This window comes from Galleria mellonella, unplaced genomic scaffold (genome assembly GCF_026898425.1).
Source record: "Galleria mellonella isolate WM207_F2 unplaced genomic scaffold, CSIRO_AGI_GalMel_v1 utg32, whole genome shotgun sequence".
NCBI classification, from domain to species: Eukaryota; Metazoa; Arthropoda; class Insecta; order Lepidoptera; family Pyralidae; genus Galleria; species Galleria mellonella.
The window spans coordinates 540,680-561,909 of record NW_026442075.1 but is presented as its reverse complement, the minus strand read 5'-3'; the positions used below and the strand labels follow the sequence as shown (position 1 = coordinate 561,909).

At 41.4% G+C, this 21,230-nt stretch overlaps 1 protein-coding gene across 1 annotated transcript; it reads left to right on the top strand.

Annotated features, from left to right (window-relative positions):
* The first annotated feature begins 58 nt into the window (after nt 1–58).
* LOC113510622 (recQ-like DNA helicase Blm) lies at nt 59–20,719 on the top strand. The gene is made up of 21 exons (XM_052896288.1): nt 59–341; nt 427–500; nt 1,763–1,806; nt 3,141–3,251; nt 3,952–4,227; nt 4,807–5,965; nt 6,251–6,406; nt 7,389–7,501; nt 7,816–7,994; nt 10,353–10,518; nt 10,923–11,047; nt 11,242–11,401; nt 12,230–12,422; nt 12,840–13,033; nt 13,509–13,657; nt 14,127–14,261; nt 15,207–15,377; nt 15,960–16,150; nt 17,388–17,535; nt 18,657–18,739; nt 19,249–20,719. The coding sequence occupies exons 1-21, from the start codon at nt 247–249 to the stop codon at nt 19,377–19,379; spliced, it is 4,053 nt and encodes a 1,350-aa protein (XP_052752248.1). The 5' UTR covers nt 59–246; the 3' UTR covers nt 19,380–20,719.
* Nucleotides 20,720–21,230: the final 511 nt, after the last annotated feature.

Sequence of the window (21,230 nt, the reverse complement as noted above, 5' to 3'; positions counted from 1 at the left end):
ATTGACTTATCGAATTTTGTAGGTGTTGCCGATTCTTAAATAATGAATTATCATTTTTTAGTATTAGATCTTTAGACAAAGTCTCTATAATCTGTGCTAAATTGTTATGAATTTGATTTTGTTCGTTTTTATTTGTAATTTATATTGTTTTTAATTTTTGTAGCTATAGCGATTAGTGCAAATGTGTACTATAATTAAGAAACAGTGAAACTACCTATATTAATTCTTTGTTATTTACTTGAAGTTATGGCATCCAAAGGCATGGATCCAAAACAAAAATACTCTTTATTAAATTTTATCAAAAAAAGTAGTCGAGATTCAGAATCAGAATCAATTCAAAGGTACTATAATTTTTTAAATTAAATCCTAATTTATTATATCGTAGAATGTACTTATTTATACATTTTTAAATGTTTAAATTTACAGCGCCACCAATCAACAAATAATAGAGAAAAAATCCAAGTTTGTTTTTAAATCAAAATCAACAAGTACTGCAAACTGTGAGTATCAATGTTATCCATAAAACAATACTAATATATATATATATATATATATATATATATATATATATATATATATATATATATATATATAAACAAATTACTTTTAAGTTTGGTAGTTGTTTGGAATTGGGAATTACAATATGGGATTCAGTAATGGGAAATTTTGTTTATTTATTTATTAGCTTTTATTTACTGATAGTACAATTGTACATACATACATACATATCTGTCACGCCTGTCTCCTATTAGGGTAGGCAGAAACAATGGAACCCCAAATGCAAATTGCCAGTACAGTTGTATATAAATAATATATTCTATGACTGGACAAATGGAAAGATGAACAAATATGTAAATTTAATTACATTGTTTGGCTCATACAATAACAATAAATTATCAGTGTATATAAAAAAGTGTTGTTATGTTTTGGTTGCAACTGCTTTTTATGAAATTTATGTATAATTGGTAGGTATTAGGGATATATAGGGAATAGGTTGTAAAGTATATTTTATATCATTAGGTGATTAGGGTGTCCCTATGTTTAATTTACACATCAGTTTTTCTAATCAATGTATGCCGGGTCTGTTAGTTATATATAATAAGATTTCAACTATTCATGCTTTTTATTACATCTCCTGTCACTTTGTCTTGTGACATAGACTTCCTCGAACAATTTCCATCATGTCTGCCACTTCCTTCTATTATTTTTCCATCTAGTCTTTTGTCTTCCTCTATTTCTTTTACCACTGCATGGATACCATTGGTCCACTTGGGAATTAAATTATTATTCATTATTTCCAAATCCAAAATACTGTGGTTATGTATTTTCTATTCTTCTCTAACAGCTATAAGACCTATAAGTCATTCCTTTTAATCTTATAGTTATTAATTTTAATAATGTTTTATGTAGAATAATAATAGAATTAAAATCATCTTTATATAAGTAAACTTGACTACAAGAACTTTTAAATTATTTTGTAATGATTTTTTTAACTCATACTCTATTATAATTATTTTAGACTTTATTAATATATAAATTTCAGGATTGCCCAGTTAGTTCCATTTTCTAGTTTGTTACAATACTTTTATATTGTTAATTTTTTATCATTCTTATTCTGAATAATGAATTTAAGGAGAAGAACCCACAAGAAATTCAAATGTCACTCTTGTTAAATTTCTATTAATTTGATTACATCTAATGACTGAATTCCTAAGCATTCATTTATGTATGTAAACATAGCATGTATATATCTAATTTTCAGGGACCCCTCCATTTAAAAAGAACTCAGAAAATGTGTCACAGTTGGTAAGTATAATTTGAATATATTGTACACAATTAATTGTTTATTTATTTAAGGCAAACACACAGCTATAACAATATGTAATTACATACTTAAATAATAATGTAACAGCCACTAAAGTTTGCACAAATATATAATACATGTGAAGGAAACATAAAATTAAACAATAGAATTAAAAAATACAGCATGTTTAAATAAATGCTCGTGATTATAATCTCTAATAGAGTAATTGACTGTTGTTATTGTGGTAAATGTCAGGGGGCATGGCAGTGCCTCCGCCAAGGCGAGCATAGTCATACCATTATTTTCTCAAAGTGACTCTCGTTGTTACTAATCTCCTTGTAATTTCATTGTGAATAAATAATAAATTTGAATTTTTATTGCTAAAGGGGATATACTATAACTGACTATATTGCCAATATTAGGTATATACCTTATAGTTTACGAATTATAGGTAGTCAAAGTTCTTTAAATGTCAAGTCACTATAAATTTTGATAGGTAGTTGATTATACAACAATTTATTATAAAGTTTTTGTGTAGGTGCTTCTATAGACACTAACTAAAACAAATGACTTGGTTTTTCCATGACATCTCACAACTTTTTAAAGTGCAAGCACTGCATTGCAAGACTTGGCATTTTTTTTACATTTTATGTTTTAATGGCTTAACGCTTGACATGCATGCATTATTCAAGCATATAAGATTTTCCATAGAGACTAGAGTATGGGATTCTTTAAGAAGGGTATATTAAGGTTTCTTCAGGGTTGTCAACGCACATGTGACACTCCTAGTGTTTTTTTTTATATAACGTATAATGGCAAACAAGCTGACGGCCCAAAGTGGTAACTGTCGCCTATAGACGTGAGAAGTACCATGGACATAACAGAATATACTGTTTCGCCCATGATACCCTCTATGCGTTGCCATTCCTGAGGATTCAGGTGTTATTCCTCTGTACCCAGTAAATTCACGCCATATCCCACCCTTCAAACCGAAACACAGCAAACACATCTGCTTCACGGTTGAAACACGAATGGGACAGAGGTACCCAAGCAATCGACTTTTGTACAAAGTCTCTCTCCTAGTGTTGCAGGCGTCCATAGGCTACAGTGATTGTTTATTATCAGATAAGTTGTATGTTTGTTTGCCAACATTGTGGTTTAAAAAATATAAGAATATAGCCTACAGTTGCCATCTATAAATTTTGTTACATATTTGGAAAGTATGAAATCAATTATTATATTAATGAAGTCACTGCCACGTCACATATGTTTTGACTTACTATCTTGCATGGGAACAATTCTATTGTTTATATTAATAATTTAAAATTTATTACAGGCCAAGGAACCTTCGTTATCACCAAGTATTTTGGATAACCGAGTTGAAAACCATGTTAACATTGACAGGAATAAAAGGACTAATAATGCACCTCTTAATGCATTTGATGAAGTTAGTTTTTTTTTTTTTATTTTTGTGTAATTATTTTATTATACTTTTTTTTTGTGTTTATACAACTTAGAATGGCAAACAAGCTGACGGTCCACCTGATGGAAAGTGATAACCGTCATCTATAGACATGAGCAGTACCATGGACATAACAGAGTATACTGTTTTGCCCATGATACCCCCCGTGCGTTACCATTCCTGAGGATTCAGGTGTTATTCCTCTGTACCCAGTAAATTCACGCCATATCCCACCCTTCAAACTGATACTTAAATGAATGTGTCGTTATCATCTCTCTGTTACTCTCTGAAATAACAACTTTCTGTAACATAATGCATTCAATTCTTCATAGATGTTCTTTTAATGATAAAGTTGCTATATATAATTAGATAAAGTATCTAAACCTTAATATATTTTATTTGTATTGTACATAGAAATGCTGTGATATTTAAAAATATTATAATTTTGTAGGAAGTTTTAATTTCATGAATAAGAGAGGTAGTAATAGCTGAATTCCACAGTTTCATTCATGTGAATTACTACATGAAATATTCTATGCGTCAAGTTAGAATACAATCTATCAGTGAATTAAATTTTATTCAAATCTGTTCAGCAGTTTTTGCATTAATAAGTAACAAACATTCATCTATCCATTCTTATAAACTATTTTATTTGTAATATTAATTGAATCTATATTTGTTCCAGTATGACGATATGGATTGTTTTCCATATACCTTCAACGAAACATCTAATACACCAATATCAGAAAAATGCAATAAATCTATAAGAATAAGTGCAACACCCAGCCCTCAAAAAAAGAAAATAGAACAAACCAGTTCAGCGAACACGAAAATTTTGAAAACACCTAAAAAAAGCAGTCCCAAAGAAAATGCCGAGATCAAAAGCCTGAAATTGGATACGTCTTTGAAAAATTTCTTGTTAAATATATCAGAGAATCCTTCTGTACAGAAAGCGAAATTAGTAAGTTTATATTTGCGTAAGTACTATACATGCGAGATTCATTACAAGACAAGGAAAATCATGTGATGTAAACTATATTAATAATCATATTTAAAAAATATAATTAAACATAAAAAATATTTTATGATTATGTCAAAATGAATTTTTTGCTTGAAGCTTTCTTTAATACTTACTGCTCATTATTGGATGCATTAAAATGTTAACTATGTTATAACAGTTAACATTTTGATGTGTTGCAAACATTGTAATTTGACCAAGCATCTGACTTATATTTATTTATTTATTTACAAGAAACATGGTAAGTGTATACATGTTACAATAAGTATAAGTCCTCATATTTCGCCATAATTAGGCGTGCAAATATTAAAACTTAAAAAAAATAAAGTTAAATATCTCATTAAAATTCAAAATGTTATATAAAAAAATCCATCAAAAATGTCAGACACTTGTTAACAATAAAAAAGAAAGAAATGTCACTGTCAAATCATATATGTAGTAAGTGAATATCTTAATTAATGAAGGTCTGTTAATTAAAATATAGATTTAAAATTCTAATAAAATATTGTATTTGCTTTACAGGATAAAAGTGCCTTAAGTTTACAAGATCTAGAGGAATGCAAAACATTATACATAGAGATACTAGAGAAAGTTTTCAATGCTTTTGATAGAATACCGACTAGAACGAAAGAGAAATTACCAGGATATAATAGTAAGATATACTCACATTTAAAATATTGGAGATATAAATTGAAGATGGCTATACAACAGACACCCAGTAAAAACACAAGTAAAAAAGCATCCAAGACCCAAAACGACAGCAAATCTGTTTCTACTATTGAATCGAATCTCTCTGCATCACCATCATTGTTAAATAATTGTGAAGATGATGATTTAGATGATTTCGATCTTAACGGTACCCAAGTTTCTGTGAAGAAATCTGTTAAGACCATATCTGAAGTTCCAGAAGCAAGAGGAAGTATTAACATGAATTACAATGCTGGACCCAGTACAAAACTAACAGACAAGACAGTGAAGAAGTCACTGTTTTGTGATTCATTTTCGACTTGTACCTCTACAAAAGATTTAGATATTAAAACTGAATGTGATGCAGGCAACTTGGATACACCATCCAATGTTAAAGGAAAAGGTAAATTTGTGTTCAAAAGGCCATCAAGAGCTGCCACAGAGGAGTCTAGTAATATGCCCTCTACAAGTCCCATAATTTCAAACACTGCTGAAAGACTAAAGAATGCGTTGGGAACTTTAAAACCTTTGGTGGACCAAGAATCACCAAAGGTGGTGCCAGTAGCAAACAGTTCAGTAAACTTCCAACCTCCTCAGCTGAGCAAGAGCTCTTTACTTTCTATGACTGATACAGTGCTTGAACCTTCAAGTGGTGATGATCCTTTGGTTGATGATGAGTACATGGATGAGTATTCAGTACCCATTGATATAGATGCTGATATTGAATTTGCGCATCCGTCAAGTGAGCCTATGAGTATAGACAGTGATCATAGTAAAGTTGCTGAAGTAGTCAACGATAAAGAGATACCAGTGGACGAGGATGGGTGGCCGGAATACAGGATGGAAGACTTTGAGGATGTTAATTTTGTATCAGAGAGTAAAGAACCAGAGGTGGTGAATTTGATGGAACACTCAATGGTTGAAGACAATAAAAAACCCAAATATGAAGGAATGGGCGACTTCCACGAGGGCACTAAAAATGACGGCATCACAGGTAAATCTGTTAACAGATATAATTTTCTTTTTTATATGCAAACAGATTGATGCAGGTGCTTTTAATATTCTATTTATCTCTTGCTATATCCATTCATCAATTCTTTCAAAGACATATGCCAATTCTAGTGACTTTTACCTTCGTCCTCTCACAGTATACCTACCTATCTACCAGTATACCTGTCTGATGATAATAGTTACTTCTACTACCTACATTTTTCTACATCTATATTCTACATGTTTTGTTAGTCTTATATCTGACAATGTGATTGTTTTTTCATTGTAGGTGAATTTGACGGTATGGACTATCCCCACTCATCACTGATGATGGAAATGTTCAAAGAGAAGTTTGGTCTAAAGACATTCCGTCCAAACCAGCTGCAGGTGATCAACGCGACGCTGCTTGGACACGACTGTTTCGTCTTGATGCCAACCGGAGGAGGTCAGTGGAGTGTTATCATTATAATAATAGTATTTGTAAAGGTTTATATAGAACAATGAAGAATAGGGAAAGAATATGCTATAGGCATGCAAAAATTAAAAACTGTTCTTTTTAGTTTATCATTAATTTCTATTACACTTAACAACTGTTGCTAGCATGCTTGGTTGCTGGACTTACAATGCTTAAGATAGAATACCACCAATCATCTGGTCATCAAGCTAGAAGAATATCATGTGTCGAAGATGATGATGTTCCATGAGGAACTAGGCAACAAACATTTCGAAATAAGTATTGCATCTCACTGCTAGGAACTAATTTGTCCATAGGAGGAGGATTTTTTTTAATGGATGATAATGGAATGATTGTCCCTTCTGCATCATTGGTATAAACTGACGGGGTACCAGTGAGGGATGATGAAGCAGATCAGTTGGCCCATCATGACAAATTCAACAATAAATCAATCACGATGGTTTCCAGGGCGAACCGCGTGAATGTCAGGTCCATTCATATATATATCATAGGGTATATTGCTAGCAATGGAGTTGCTAATCTTCATTACTAGTAATCTCTTTTCCCCCTAATGGAGGATGTTAGACTTACATGTACCATCTTCATCACTATATCAACCGTTAACTGCCCATTGCTGAACGTGGGCCTCCCCAATAAGGGGGGAGTTTTGCCAATAGTTGCCACGCTTTGTAGGCGGGTTGGCAGCCGTAGGCTTTTGGTGACGTTTTAAGAGAGACGCTGCTACCCATCCCTAGACTATTAAATTCCCTTGGTCACCTTTTACGACACCCATGGTAAAAGGAATATGTGGCCCAATCTATGCCGGGCCCATACGTCTAATGATGATCTTTAGGATACTTTTTTTAGTATGTAGTATCAGGAACCCAATATGATGGGGTAGATAGGATCAGGATAAGTAAGGGGAGTTCAGTAGCATTTAGAACAAGTAGTCAAAAGATAAATTATGTTACAGGCAAATCTCTGTGTTACCAACTGCCGGCCATATTGACACCGGGTGTTACGATCGTGATATCGCCCCTCAAGTCGCTCATATTGGACCAAGTCAACAAGCTGCTCTCATTAGATGTAAGTATCATCTGCAAAAGATAGAATTTGGAATAGGGTCGGGGTTCGAATGGGATCCTTCCAATTTCAACTGTGATGGCTCTTTGATTTAGGACTCTTTTACACTGTAAGGACGCAAGGCCGGAATTGCAAAATATATGACGAATCACTCATTCCGCGTTTTTATTATTTTAATTACAGTATTTTCAAATAAAATCGTTGCATCGCATTCTGTACTTCTTTTACCCTATATCGTTGGGTAGTTACCACACTTTTTTGATGTTTGCGACGTTGCCACACTTTGGTATGAACGTTCTAAATTTCGTTGTGTCCAGATCCCGGCGGCGCACTTGAGCGGCGACATATCGGCGGCGGAAGCGGACGAAGTGTACCACAAGCTGTCGATGCGCGAGCCGCTGCTGAAGTTGCTCTACGTCACGCCGGAAAAGATTAGCAGTTCGCCAAAATTTCAAGATGTCCTCACCGCTCTCTACTCGAGGGATAAGATTGCTAGGTAATTACTCTTATTGTTTCTTTAGTTTCAATAAAGACCACTATGATATGAGATAAGATTTGTGAGCATTTCCATTGAGTCACTTGTTTTACAGTCTTCTGAATGGTACTTGTATAATAAGGCGACATGATGCATCGATTATATTATGCTTTTAGACTTCGTATAAACAAGAGAATAAGTGAGCGCGGGTGTTTGCGTGCATATGTGTACGTGTATTTGGTATTAGTGCGTGTGTGTGGTATGGTGGGCGGCAGGTTCGTGGTAGACGAGGCGCACTGCGTGTCGCAGTGGGGGCACGACTTCCGGCCCGACTACAAGCGGCTGCACGTGCTGCGCCAGCGCTCGTGTGTGTGTGTGTGTGTGTGTGTGTATGTGGTGTCAGTGCGTGGTGTGGTGGGCGGCAGGTTCGTGGTAGACGAGGCGCACTGCGTGTCGCAGTGGGGGCACGACTTCCGGCCCGACTACAAGCGGCTGCACGTGCTGCGCCAGCGCTCGTGTGTGTGTGTGTGTATGTGGTGTCAGTGCGTGGTGTGGTGGGCGGCAGGTTCGTGGTAGACGAGGCGCACTGCGTGTCGCAGTGGGGGCACGACTTCCGGCCCGACTACAAGCGGCTGCACGTGCTGCGCCAGCGCTCGTGTGTGTGTGTGTGTGTGTGTATGTGGTGTCAGTGCGTGGTGTGGTGGGCGGCAGGTTCGTGGTAGACGAGGCGCACTGCGTGTCGCAGTGGGGGCACGACTTCCGGCCCGACTACAAGCGGCTGCACGTGCTGCGCCAGCGCTCGTGTGTGTGTGTATGTGTATGTGGTGTCAGTGCGTGGTGTGGTGGGCGGCAGGTTCGTGGTAGACGAGGCGCACTGCGTGTCGCAGTGGGGGCACGACTTCCGGCCCGACTACAAGCGGCTGCACGTGCTGCGCCAGCGCTCGTGTGTGTGTGTGTGTGTGTATGTGGTGTCAGTGCGTGGTGTGGTGGGCGGCAGGTTCGTGGTAGACGAGGCGCACTGCGTGTCGCAGTGGGGGCACGACTTCCGGCCCGACTACAGGCGGCTGCACGTGCTGCGCCAGCGCTCGTGTGTGTGTGTGTCTGTGTCTGTGTGTGTGGTGTGGTGTCGGCAGTGCGTGGTGTGGTGGTGCGGCAGTGGGTAGACGAGACGCACTGCGTGTCGCAGCGCTGTGTGTGTGTGTGTGTGTATGTGGTGTCCGGCCCGGCAGGTTCGTAGACGAAGCGGCTGCACGTGCTGCGCCAGCGCTCGTGTGTGTGTGTGTGTGTGTGTGTGTATGTGGTGTCAGTGCGTGGTGTGGTGGGCGGCAGGTTCGTGGTAGACGAGGCGCACTGCGTGTCGCAGTGGGGGCACGACTTCCGGCCCGACTACAAGCGGCTGCACGTGCTGCGCCAGCGCTCGTGTGTGTGTGTGTGTGTGTGTGTGTATGTGGTGTCAGTGCGTGGTGTGGTGGGCGGCAGGTTCGTGGTAGACGAGGCGCACTGCGTGTCGCAGTGGGGGCACGACTTCCGGCCCGACTACAAGCGGTGTGTGTGTGTGTGTATGTGGTGTCTGCGCCAGCGCTCGTGTGTGTGTGTGTGTGTGTGTGTGTGTGTGTGTCAGTGCGTGGTGTGGTGGGCGGCAGATTCGTGGTAGACGAGGCGCACTGCGTGTCGCAGTGGGGGCACGACTTCCGGCCCGACTACAAGCGGCTGCACGTGCTGCGCCAGCGCTCGTGTGTGTGTGTGTGTGTGTGTGTATGTGGTGTCAGTGCGTGGTGTGGTGGGCGGCAGGTTCGTGGTAGACGAGGCGCACTGCGTGTCGCAGTGGGGGCACGACTTCCGGCCCGACTACAAGCGGCTGCACGTGCTGCGCCAGCGCTCGTGTGTGTGTGTGTGTGTGTGTGTATGTGGTGTCAGTGCGTGGTGTGGTGGGCGGCAGGTTCGTGGTAGACGAGGCGCACTGCGTGTCGCAGTGGGGGCACGACTTCCGGCCCGACTACAAGCGGCTGCACGTGCTGCGCCAGCGCTCGTGTGTGTGTGTGTGTGTGTGTATGTGGTGTCAGTGCGTGGTGTGGTGGGCGGCAGATTCGTGGTAGACGAGGCGCACTGCGTGTCGCAGTGGGGGCACGACTTCCGGCCCGACTACAAGCGGCTGCACGTGCTGCGCCAGCGCTCGTGTGTGTGTGTGTGTGTGTGTGTATGTGGTGTCAGTGCGTGGTGTGGTGGGCGGCAGGTTCGTGGTAGACGAGACGCACTGCGTGTCGCAGTGGGGGCACGACTTCCGGCCCGACTACAAGCGGCTGCACGTGCTGCGCCAGCGCTCGTGTGTGTGTGTGTGTGTGTGTATGTGGTGTCAGTGCGTGGTGTGGTGGGCGGCAGGTTCGTGGTAGACGAGGCGCACTGCGTGTCGCAGTGGGGGCACGACTTCCGGCCCGACTACAAGCGGCTGCACGTGCTGCGCCAGCGCTTCCCGCGCGCGCCGCTCATGGCGCTTACAGCCACCGCCACGCCCAGGGTGCGCATGGACATCCTGCACCAGCTTAAGGTACGTATGAAAAAGACATGTAAGTTTGTCTTTTTTATTCTTATCATTTACATGACATATGACGTGAAGTAATAAAAAAATAACCGTAAATATGTTTCTAGTTAGACGATTAGAATTATTTTCTTTAATTTGCTATCTTTAGTATGTGTGTGACTGCCAACAGTCGAAGATATTGGTCTTTACTCGAAGATTGGTTTGGTGGTCCATTATTACTATCAGAATTTCTACAACTTTCCATATTAACCATCAATCTCCAACTGCTGTTTTTCTTTTAATTTTCCTTTCAGTCACTTTGAAAACGACGTTTTATCAAATCTTCTGAAAGTCGTGAACCGAGTCGTGATTGAGCACACTACGAATACAGTTTATAGTATATAAGGATTTTTACAATAGCTTTGCTCTAGGTCACCGGATGCAAGTGGTTTCTATCCAGCTTCAACCGGCCAAATCTCATATACAAGATATTGGAGAAGAAACCTAAAAGTATCAACGAGGAAGTCGTTGCAGTTATCAAGGAGAAATTTTATAGGTTCGTCTGTTATCAATTCGAGTATAGCGCTTTTTACAGCTCGCTAAGCTACTGGAGCTTTCTAAAATCCGTTAAACTCAGCAAAAAGTTATAAACATACAGCCTTTTATATACTTACTCGGCTGCGGCTCGGCTAGAGTAGAGTAAAATACTAAAGTTAGTGGTGGGCTTAATGTTTGGACTGCGGCGTGCAGAGATTCGGGCATCGTGTACTGCCTGTCGCGCAAGGAGTGCGACGAGATGGCAGCGGCGCTGCGGCGCGCGGGGCTGGCGGCCGCCGCCTACCACGCCGGCCTGCCCGACCGCCAGCGCGGCGCCGTGCAGACCGCCTGGCTCGCCGACCGCCATAAGGTGGTAAGTGCACGTCGCACCACGCCTCGCCACACTACACTGCACTACACTACACACCACACCCTGCCCGACCGCCAGCGCGGCGCCGTGCAGACCGCCTGGCTCGCCGACCGCCATAAGGTGGTAAGTGCACGTCGCACCACGCCTCGCCACACTACACTGCACTACACTACACACCACACCGCCTCACCCTGCCCAACCGCCAGCGCGGCGCCGTGCAGACCGCCTGGCTCGCCGACCGCCATAAGGTGGTAAGTGCACGTCGCACCACGCCTCGCCACACTACACTGCACTACACTACACACCACACCCTGCCCGACCGCCAGCGCGGCGCTGTGCAGACTTCCTGGCTCGCCGACCGCCACAAGGTGGTAAGTGTGCGCCCGCACCACACCTCGCCACACTACATTGCATTACACTACACACCACACCGCCTCACCCTGCCCAACCGCCAGCGCGGCGCCGTGCAGACCGCCTGGCTCGCCGACCGCCACAAGGTGGTAAGTGCGCACCCGCACCACGCCTCGCCACATTACACTGTACTTCATTACACTACACTACACACCACACCGCTTGTGTTTCCAAGTCAAACACAACTATGCTACTTTATGCAAGTATAGTTTTTTGATGATAGAATTAATAGATTTACTTTCTTATGGTTTTTTTTTATCATCGTACTCATTCCTTTGTACTTTGTAATTTCACTACAATATCCCACCTTTTTTTAAACTGAACAGCCATGTAGACAGTTGCTTGGTGGCAAAAACAGGTGCCTTTTCTGAGCCTCTGTAAACCAACGGGGCACGACACTGGCACTGCCTTCGATTGCAGATCTGCGCGACAATAGCGTTCGGCATGGGCGTGGACAAGGCGGACGTGCGGTTCGTGATCCACCACAGCATGCCCAAGTCGGTGGAGGGCTACTACCAGGAGGCGGGCCGCGCCGGCCGCGACGGCGAGCTGGCGCACTGCCTGCTCTACTATTGCTACGGCGACGTGATACGCTACCGCCGCCTGCTGCACAGTACGCACTCGCACTCTTTTAGACACGTACACTAATATTTACTCTCTCGCTCTATTTCTTTTTTTATAATACTCAGAATGGCAAATAGGTTGACAGTAACTTTTCATATTTAATTATACAACTGTAATTTTTAAATGTAAATGAAACTGGTGCGCTCGATTTTGTTAATGGTTAATTGATTTGTAATCTAAAAAGATTTAATTTTTTTTTTATTTTCTCGCTCATTCATAAAGGGATATTCTTTATTTAAAAATGTTTGTTCATAGACTGATTCGATTAAACGAGTTTTAATGATTTAATTTGTTACATTGAATTTGTTAAGATTACAGTATATAATTTTAGTCTGTGTAAATCCTTCGCCTATAATGTAAGTGGTGCCAAATTTGGCGAGTGACGAATGTTAACGTTCGGGCGTAGTGGAGCGCAACACGACGGCGGAGGCGCGGCGCGTGCACGAGGAGAACCTGCTGCGCATGGTGGAGGTGTGCGAGAGCGTGGCCGAGTGCCGCCGCGCGCACGTGCTCGCCATCCTGGGCGAGCGCTTCCCGCGCGACCGCTGCCGCGCCGCCGCCGCCGCCTGCGACACCTGCCGGGCACGCACGCGCCACCAGGTACGTGCACCAGGAGAACCTGCTGCGCATGGTGGAGGTGTGCGAGAGCGTGGCCGAGTGCTTCAGGCGCTACCGCTGACGCAACTCATTCGACATTATTATGGATTACTGTGCTTTACATTACATAATTGTATTTTATATAGATTCCCTAATTCTTCTCAATATGATTTCAATTTGGTCCTATTCTTTTTGTTTCGACAAAATAGAAATGTATTACACAGTATTCGTATACACCTTGTATAAACAAATTGTAGGAACAGCACGATTCAACTATGTATATAAATAAATGACGTCTGCCCACATGCAAATGAGCAAATTGTAAGCACGATGTGTTCTTTCTTTGAACGATCAAAACTATATCTGTTTTGTTGTACAAAAGTATCAGTTCCTGTCGCGGCGAGCAGTGCTACGAGCGTGGCTGTAGTGGCGTACAGTAGCGCTAGTAGAGAGTGTGACCGGCGCGTGTTGTCGGCAGCCGGTGGACGTGACGGAGGAGTGCCGCGCGGTGGTGTCGTGCGTGGGCGGCGCCCGCGGCCGCTACACGCTGCTGCAGCTGGCCGACACGCTGCGCGGCTCGCGCCAGCAGCGCCTCGCCGCGCTGCACGACCACCCTATACACGGACGGTGCGCCTGCCGCCATCAATCTCCCAATCTATTTTTATTGCTATTCTGAGCCAATAGATGGCGTTGTAAATTTTTTATTCCCACACATTTTATATTCTTTTTATATTAATACCAGCCCCCTATGTACTTTTTATTATAACAGACTGTGATTTGTTAATCTTTGTCGGGTGCCCACGATACAGGTTCGCCTAGTGTGGGGCCCATTGTATCTTGTGTTTGCATCTTTGTGTTTTATCAATTAATAAATTTCTATTCTATTACTTAAATGATTAAACACGATGTTTATGCGTAAATACGTGAATACCCTTACGCTATGAATAGTACAGAACTTTACCAATATACAGATTGGTTACGAGTATAGCACCAGACCATGCATCTTTTATAGCCCTTCGAGCCGGATTAAATTAATGTGTGTACAAAATATATTTAATTTTTTTTTTTACATTTTATACCGACAATATGTGGGCAGGTGCAAGTCGTGGGATCGCGGCGACGTGCAGAGACTGCTGCGCCACCTGGTGGTGCGCGGGCTGCTGGCCGAGCGACTCGTCTTCACCAACGACATCGCCAGCGCGTACCTCGAGTTAGGGCCCAACGCAAACAAGTATGGTCTAATTTGAATTATAACAACCATACTAAAAGATTTTCATGTTCATTACATGAGTTATAAGTTCAAAACAGAGACTTAGTACAAAAGTCGACTGTCTTTGCTAAACTCGTGTTATTTCCTGTTCACACATATCTAGCCATTCCCTATGGGGTGTAGTTACGGGCCTCGAGTTACTAGTTTATTGCCAGGGTAATATTACGGTGAGATGCCATGACTGTGTCGTTTATTTTAGCCCTGATTTTAAGATTCTGCTATTAAAGTAACATCAATTAGGGGAAATAGGATATAGGCGACGGTTACCACTTTCCATTAGGTGGGCCGTCAGTTTATTTGTCATTCTAAGTTGTATAAAATAGGATTTTGCTCCAAGAAACAACATCGATTTCAATTCGTAAATTTACAATGTACAGAGGAATAACACCTGAGTCCTCAGGAATGGCAACGCATGGAGGTATCATAGGTGAAACAGTATACTCTGTTATGTCCATGGTACTGCTCATGTCTATAGGCGACGGTTACCACTTTCCATCAGGTGGGCCGTCAGCTTGTTTGACATTCTAAGTTGTATAAAAAAATCATAGTCAAACCACTCGTTTTGATTTTAAAACTAAACCGCTGAACCGATTTTAGTAAAATTTGTATAGGATCAATCTGAAACTATATTCTTCGAGAAAAAAGATTTTTACTTACCATATAAGGTTTTATGCTATAGTATTTTCTTGTTTATTGGATTTTTTTATACAACTTAGAATGGCAAACAAGCTGACGGCCCACCTGATGGAAAGTGGTAACCGTCGCCTATAGACATGAGCAGTACAATGAAAGAATTTTCCAGATCGGTTTATAAATGACGGAGTTATGAGTTAACAAATACAAAAATACAATCAAACCGAGAACCTTCATTTTTGACGTTTTTTGAAAATGAAATTATTCATGTAGAATATTGTCTGGTGGCCACCGTGTGGTGTTCCCAATGCGGTGCGCGGAGAAGCCGAGCGTTAGCTTGCCGGTAGGGGGCGCGGCCGGTGCCGGGTCCGACGTGTCGCCCGTGCACGCGCTGCTTAAGAGGATCGAGGAGCGTTGCTACGCCGACCTGGTCGAAGCCTGCAGGTACATCCTCACCGTACCTCGGGTACAGGCAGCGACAGAATTCGCTGCACATAGTTAATTTATAAAAAATTCTAAGTGTTATTAAATATAGAGTGTAAAAACAGGTTAGTAAAAACTGAAACAGTGAATTTAGACCATTATTCTGAACGGAAAACCAGTGGTAATTCTTTCCGGAAAATTTCAATTTTTTTACTGTTTTTTTTTTTATTTATTTAAAATATTGTAATGATACAAATATAAAGAAATAATAATATTTTATAGTGAAATACTATGAAATATCAAAAAACAACAATGTAATTTTCCGTATAAATTCGCATTAAAATCCTTTTGCAATGCGCGGAATCAGCTGTATAAAGTCAACGCTACAAGCGTACTAAAACTACCTACGAAGAAGCGCTTTTGACTGCGCTTTGTAGGTATCTTGCGTCGTGTGGATTGTAAAATTTCAAATATATTGCGCGGCGTCGAATCTATGGATCGTTAATTATGTGGTGCATTTTTTGCATTTCTGGTGGAAAATAATCTGCCATCTGATTCAGAGCATTCCTCTGAATATACATATATATACACGGTCGCGTGCAGGGAGATGGGCGAGGCCCGCGGCGTGTCGCTGGCGGCGGTGCTGCCGCAGGCGGCGCTGAAGGCGATGTGCCAGCGGCTGCCCGACACGGCCGAGGCGATGCTGGCGCTGCCGCACGTCACGCGCGCCAACTACGACAAGTACGGAGCGCATCTGCTGACCATCACCTCCGCCTACGCCGTCGAGAAGATGGGTGAGCACACGGACGGTCACACGCATACACACACACACACACGCACGCACACGCACACGCACACGCACTCACGCACGCACACGCACTCACACGCATACGCACACGCACTCACACGCATACGCACACGTACTACACACACACGCACACGCATACACACGCGCACACACACATACACACGCGCACACACACATACACACGCGCACACACACACACACACAAGCGCGCGCGTGCGCGCATACACACACGCACATGCATACTCATACACGCACATACGGACACACACGCACACGCATACGTACATACGCACACACACACACACAGAGAGAGAGAGAGAGATACACACACACACACACATATATACACACACACCTGCACTTCTACGCTGCCTCTAAAATATCTAAAAATATCACCCTCGTCACAGGCACTGCTCGCGTTATTGCACGTTAGAGAGTATGTTAGTTTACTTGCGCCAACTGTTATAAATATAGGACCCAGCTGCTGGAGCTCACAGCCGTCTATGCTGTTGAGGAGTTGGATGAGACACGCGTACTCATCGTGTTCTGGTCGTTCTAGAATATTCTAGAAATATTACACTAGCCGGAGGCACTGTTCTTCATACCGTAAATTATTCGCCCCAACTATGATAAGCGATATGGAAGGTAGCTATGGCTGTGGCTAAGGAAGAGAGGGGCATTGAGGGCAACGCCCTACTTTAAAAAGCCCAATGCCCTACCTTAAAATGAAAAGCCCCATGAAAATTAGGCAGATTCGCTCTTTCGAAGTCAATTAATTATGACCACTACCTTATTAAAAAAATTGTTTTGCTCTGCCTTGACCCAAGTGGTCTAGTTACGGCCCTGGACGTAGCCGCTCAAAATTATTTCCGCATACGTCGTCGAGAAGCTGGGTGAGACTGGCTCTAAAATATTGTAGAAATTGTAAAAATTAAATTAAGTTGATTGTTTAACTGAACCCTGGTGTCTAAAAGTTTGGCTCATAGCATTAAGTCCGCCTTGTACATTCATATTTGTGATAATAAATAAATTGGCAGTGAATCTACAGAGTACATAGGAATGACATCCAAGTCCTCAGAAATATCAATGCATTGGGGATATCATGGGTGAAATAGAATATTCTGTTATATCCATGGTACTGCTCATGTCTATAGGCGACGGTTACCACTTTCCATCAGGTGGGCCGTCAGCTTGTTTGCCATTTAAGGTTTGTGAATCCATAGGTGTCCTGATGCAGTACGAGGATGATTTAGAGGCTGAGAAGGCCAAGGAGGAGCAGTCGGAGGAATCGGATTCGCCGCCCAGCAGCAGCACTTCGCGCCGCGGCTCTCCCCGCGCCCGCAGCGGTACGCGCGGCGGCGTGCGGAAGAGGTAGGTTTTATTTTTCTTTTTTTTTTATACGACTTAGAATGGCAAACAAGCTGACGGCCCACGGCATTTGAGAAATAGGAAAGCAAATTAAAAAGATCACTTTTAGATGGGCGTAACAAGTTCAAATATACACTAGGAGGTCTACTATGAAATGAAACTCCAAATTTTCGGGTCATTTTCGTGTTATTATTCGTATTAACATTGGCCCATTGTATATTTATTTATTTAAATCTTTATTGCACCAGAAACATAAAAATATACAATGACAATTGAATAATTCAAGTGAATTATTTATAAAACATCGAATATATAAGAATTCCATGTAACAGTGTTCGTGGTCGCGCTTCTCCAAAACGACTCGACCGATTTTTATGATTTTTTTTATCTATATATTTTTTATTGCACCTGAACAATAGATACAGCGAGTAGTTTTACAACTAGTTTTTTATGTATATTTTGTAAGTATAAGATTAGGTCATAAAGTATACATGTAATACCGCTAGGTGATTAGGGAACCCCCTATTTGTAATTTATATAACAAAACAACGTTTGCCGGGCCGGCTAGTAAATTAATAAATAATAGATAAATAAATTAACCACCTAATGCGAGGGTTTTTCTGTGAAATGAGGTCAACTGGCGCACTGGCGCAAGCACTAAATTCGAACGAGCATACAATAAATATACACTAAGCTCTATGAAATACAAACGGGCGAGAACGTATCGCTCCAGATAAAAATATAAACATAATATTTATGAATACTCGGGATAGCGCAAATCTGAACACATTTGATGCGCGAGAGGTCTCGTTCGAGATGTTTAAGTGTTTTTTTTTTATTTTATATGGGTGAAAATGGTAAGGTAACCCCGCCTGCGTTAACGGGATACGCTGGCGGAGCACCAGTGAAGGGTGATAGATGAGAATGAAAACAGGCCAGTTAGCCCATCATGATGAATTCATCAGGAATTAACCATGATAGTTTCCAGGGGGAACCGCGAGGAGGTCGACCTGGTTGGGTATATTGCTAGCAATGGGATTCTCAGCCTCCATTACTAACAATCCCTTTCCCCCCTGTTTAAGTGGTTAGTACATTGTATTATTTAATGAAATGCCTCTATGCAGGTACAGGCGCAAGCCGACGTCGGCCGCCAAGAAGAAAGCGGCTAAAGGGGCGTGGGGGACGCGCGGCAGGACCGCCGCTACACGTACGTACTTATTTCTTTTATACAACTACATATCTAAATAGATAAATAAATATTTATAATAAATAAATTTCCCAGCAAATTGTTTATAATTGAAATAAATATAGCTCCTCTCCATCCAAAGGTTGCCTAGAAGAGATCGCTCTTAGCGATAAGGCCGCCCATTGTTTTCTCATTGTGATTATTTCTTGTAATTGTTTATATTTATAATAAGTTTACTATTGTAATCTTTTGGAGGAAACAATAAAGAGTATCTATCTATCTATAAATATTTATTTATTTATTATTATAATGCATTCATATACATAATATAGAGTTGTTACAATGTTCTTATGATGAGTAAGTACATGAAGCCCTGTTTGGGTGTAGCAAAATTATATTGATACGTATCTAGTATACATGCATCGACCGTAGGCAGGAATAACAGAAAATATAATTGACGGTGCAACGTGATTAATCTATGAAACAAATATAACTTTTTATTAATATCCAATGTCGGTTCGATGTTGCAGCAAGCACGAGCACGAGCAAAAGCAAGAGCAAGTTCGGCAACAAGCTCGGCAGCATGCCGGTGCCCCGGCCCAACAACACGCTCAACACGCGGCCCGGCGTGTTCAACCCTTCGAAGCTGAACCTCATTTGAACCATCGCTGTATTCGCTAGCAATAACATTACGACTACAACCCCTGATGGGGTAGCCAGAGGCGTTACATGACTGTTGCTGATGTAGTAACATTCGATATGGCTGTAGTTTACCGAGCATATAATGTTAATAGAGTTCAAACGTGGTAGAGGGTAATTCTGCCCTTGTGACTTGGATTAATTTGGTTACCTTATTTCCCCCCACCGGGGTGAGTTTGGAAATTTAAATTAACACAGTTTTTGATGTCCACTTGATTCCAACACATGACTTTTAGGTTCTAAAGCCAGTGGTAATAGACGACAGGGGACATGAGTGGAACATGACATTCATTAGTTGTAACTCGGTCATTAAACCCAATAATGTAGCAGTTTTTTTTTATATACAACTTAGAATGGCGAACAAGCTGACGGCGCACCAGATGGAAAGTGGTAACCGTCGCCTATAGACATGAGCAGTACCATGCACATAACAGAGTATACTGTTTCGCCCATGATACCCCTCATACGTCGCCATTCCTGAGGACTCGGATGTTATTCCTCTGTACCCAGTAAATTGATTTTAATGTCAGTAACATCAGTAGACATTTTAAATATCATTTGTAACAACAGTATTATTTGTATTAAAACTGATATTAAGATGTAAAATACCAGATTAGTGAGGGTAGTTAAATTTTATTCCCTTCAGAGTTTCTTCAGGGTCGGCAACAAGCGCGTAATATCCTTGGTATTGCAGCTGTACATAGGCTACGGTAACCGCTTATCATCAGGTGGGCCGGATACTTGTTTGCCGCCTCAGTGGTATAAAAAAAATCCTTCAGAGGCATATATAAGAAGGGAATGGGTGAGCCGTACTCTATCCCAGGGTTAGGATCGGAGCTTTCAGCTGTGGGCAGAGACATTTTTAAAAGTAAATATGGGCCTCTTCAAATAAATTAAGCCACCCCCTGGGAAATTATCATAAATATTGTCAATGATCTTATTTATTAGAACTAAAACCTACAAATCAGTATGAACTGTTAATTTTTTTTTAATTAAGAATATAGTTTAAAATAAAAAAGAAAAAAAAAACACTTCAATCGCTGAAATAGGTTTTATGCATGTTTGAGTTTTTTTTTATAAATAAAGATATAAATTAAGCTTTTTTACCCAACTACGCAAATTAAAAATGGGTTATGACATTAAATAATTACAGATTCCACCGATCCAGTGATATATAATGTTAAATGTATGTAACATATGTTTCGAAATAGTGTTACTGTACATATTTATTAAATTGGTAAAAATTGTTGTTTAAAAATGTAATTCCGTAATAATTAATTGTAAATAAATGATTTATTTTTTTATATAAAAATGTTATTATTTTAGTTGTGTTTGTTTAAATAGGGGATTTGTCGACGGAGGATAAAAGTACCTTTTGTGCTTGACATGGACGCCATTGTTATACATTCTAATAACCGTAAATTTTTAATATTTTATACTGGAGGGTCACAAGCAGTCTATTTGTTTGTATGTTTGTTCTCTTAAAAATTTGGGATTGTTAGCATCACTTTCTGTCAATGGAGTTCGACATTGCTAGCAATATGCCCTATTAGATCGACCTCCACGTGCTTCTCCCTGGAAACCATCGTGAACAATTCTTGTTGAATTCGTCACGATGTGCTAACTGACCTGCTTCATCCTCACCTATCATCCCTCACTGGTGCCCCACCGGTGTATACCGATAGCGCGGGTGGGGTTACCATTCCATTATCATCCATTAAAAAAAAAACTAACCTACTGCAGGGATACCATTTCAATTTCAGCCATTAAAAAAAAAACGGGATATTTACTACTTAAACTCAGTAACTAGTAT

What these genes read in the sequence shown, in the direction of transcription:
- LOC113510622 (XM_052896288.1), top strand. Translation starts at nt 247, where the DNA reads ATGGCATCCAAAGGCATGGATCCAAAACAAAAATACTCTTTATTAAAT. An exon ending in TCGCCGACCGCCATAAGGTG is followed by an intron (nt 11,402 to 12,229) that starts GTAAGTGCACGT and finishes CTTCGATTGCAG; the next exon opens with ATCTGCGCGACAATAGCGTT. An exon ending in GACCTGGTCGAAGCCTGCAG is followed by an intron (nt 15,378 to 15,959) that starts GTACATCCTCAC and finishes GGTCGCGTGCAG; the next exon opens with GGAGATGGGCGAGGCCCGCG.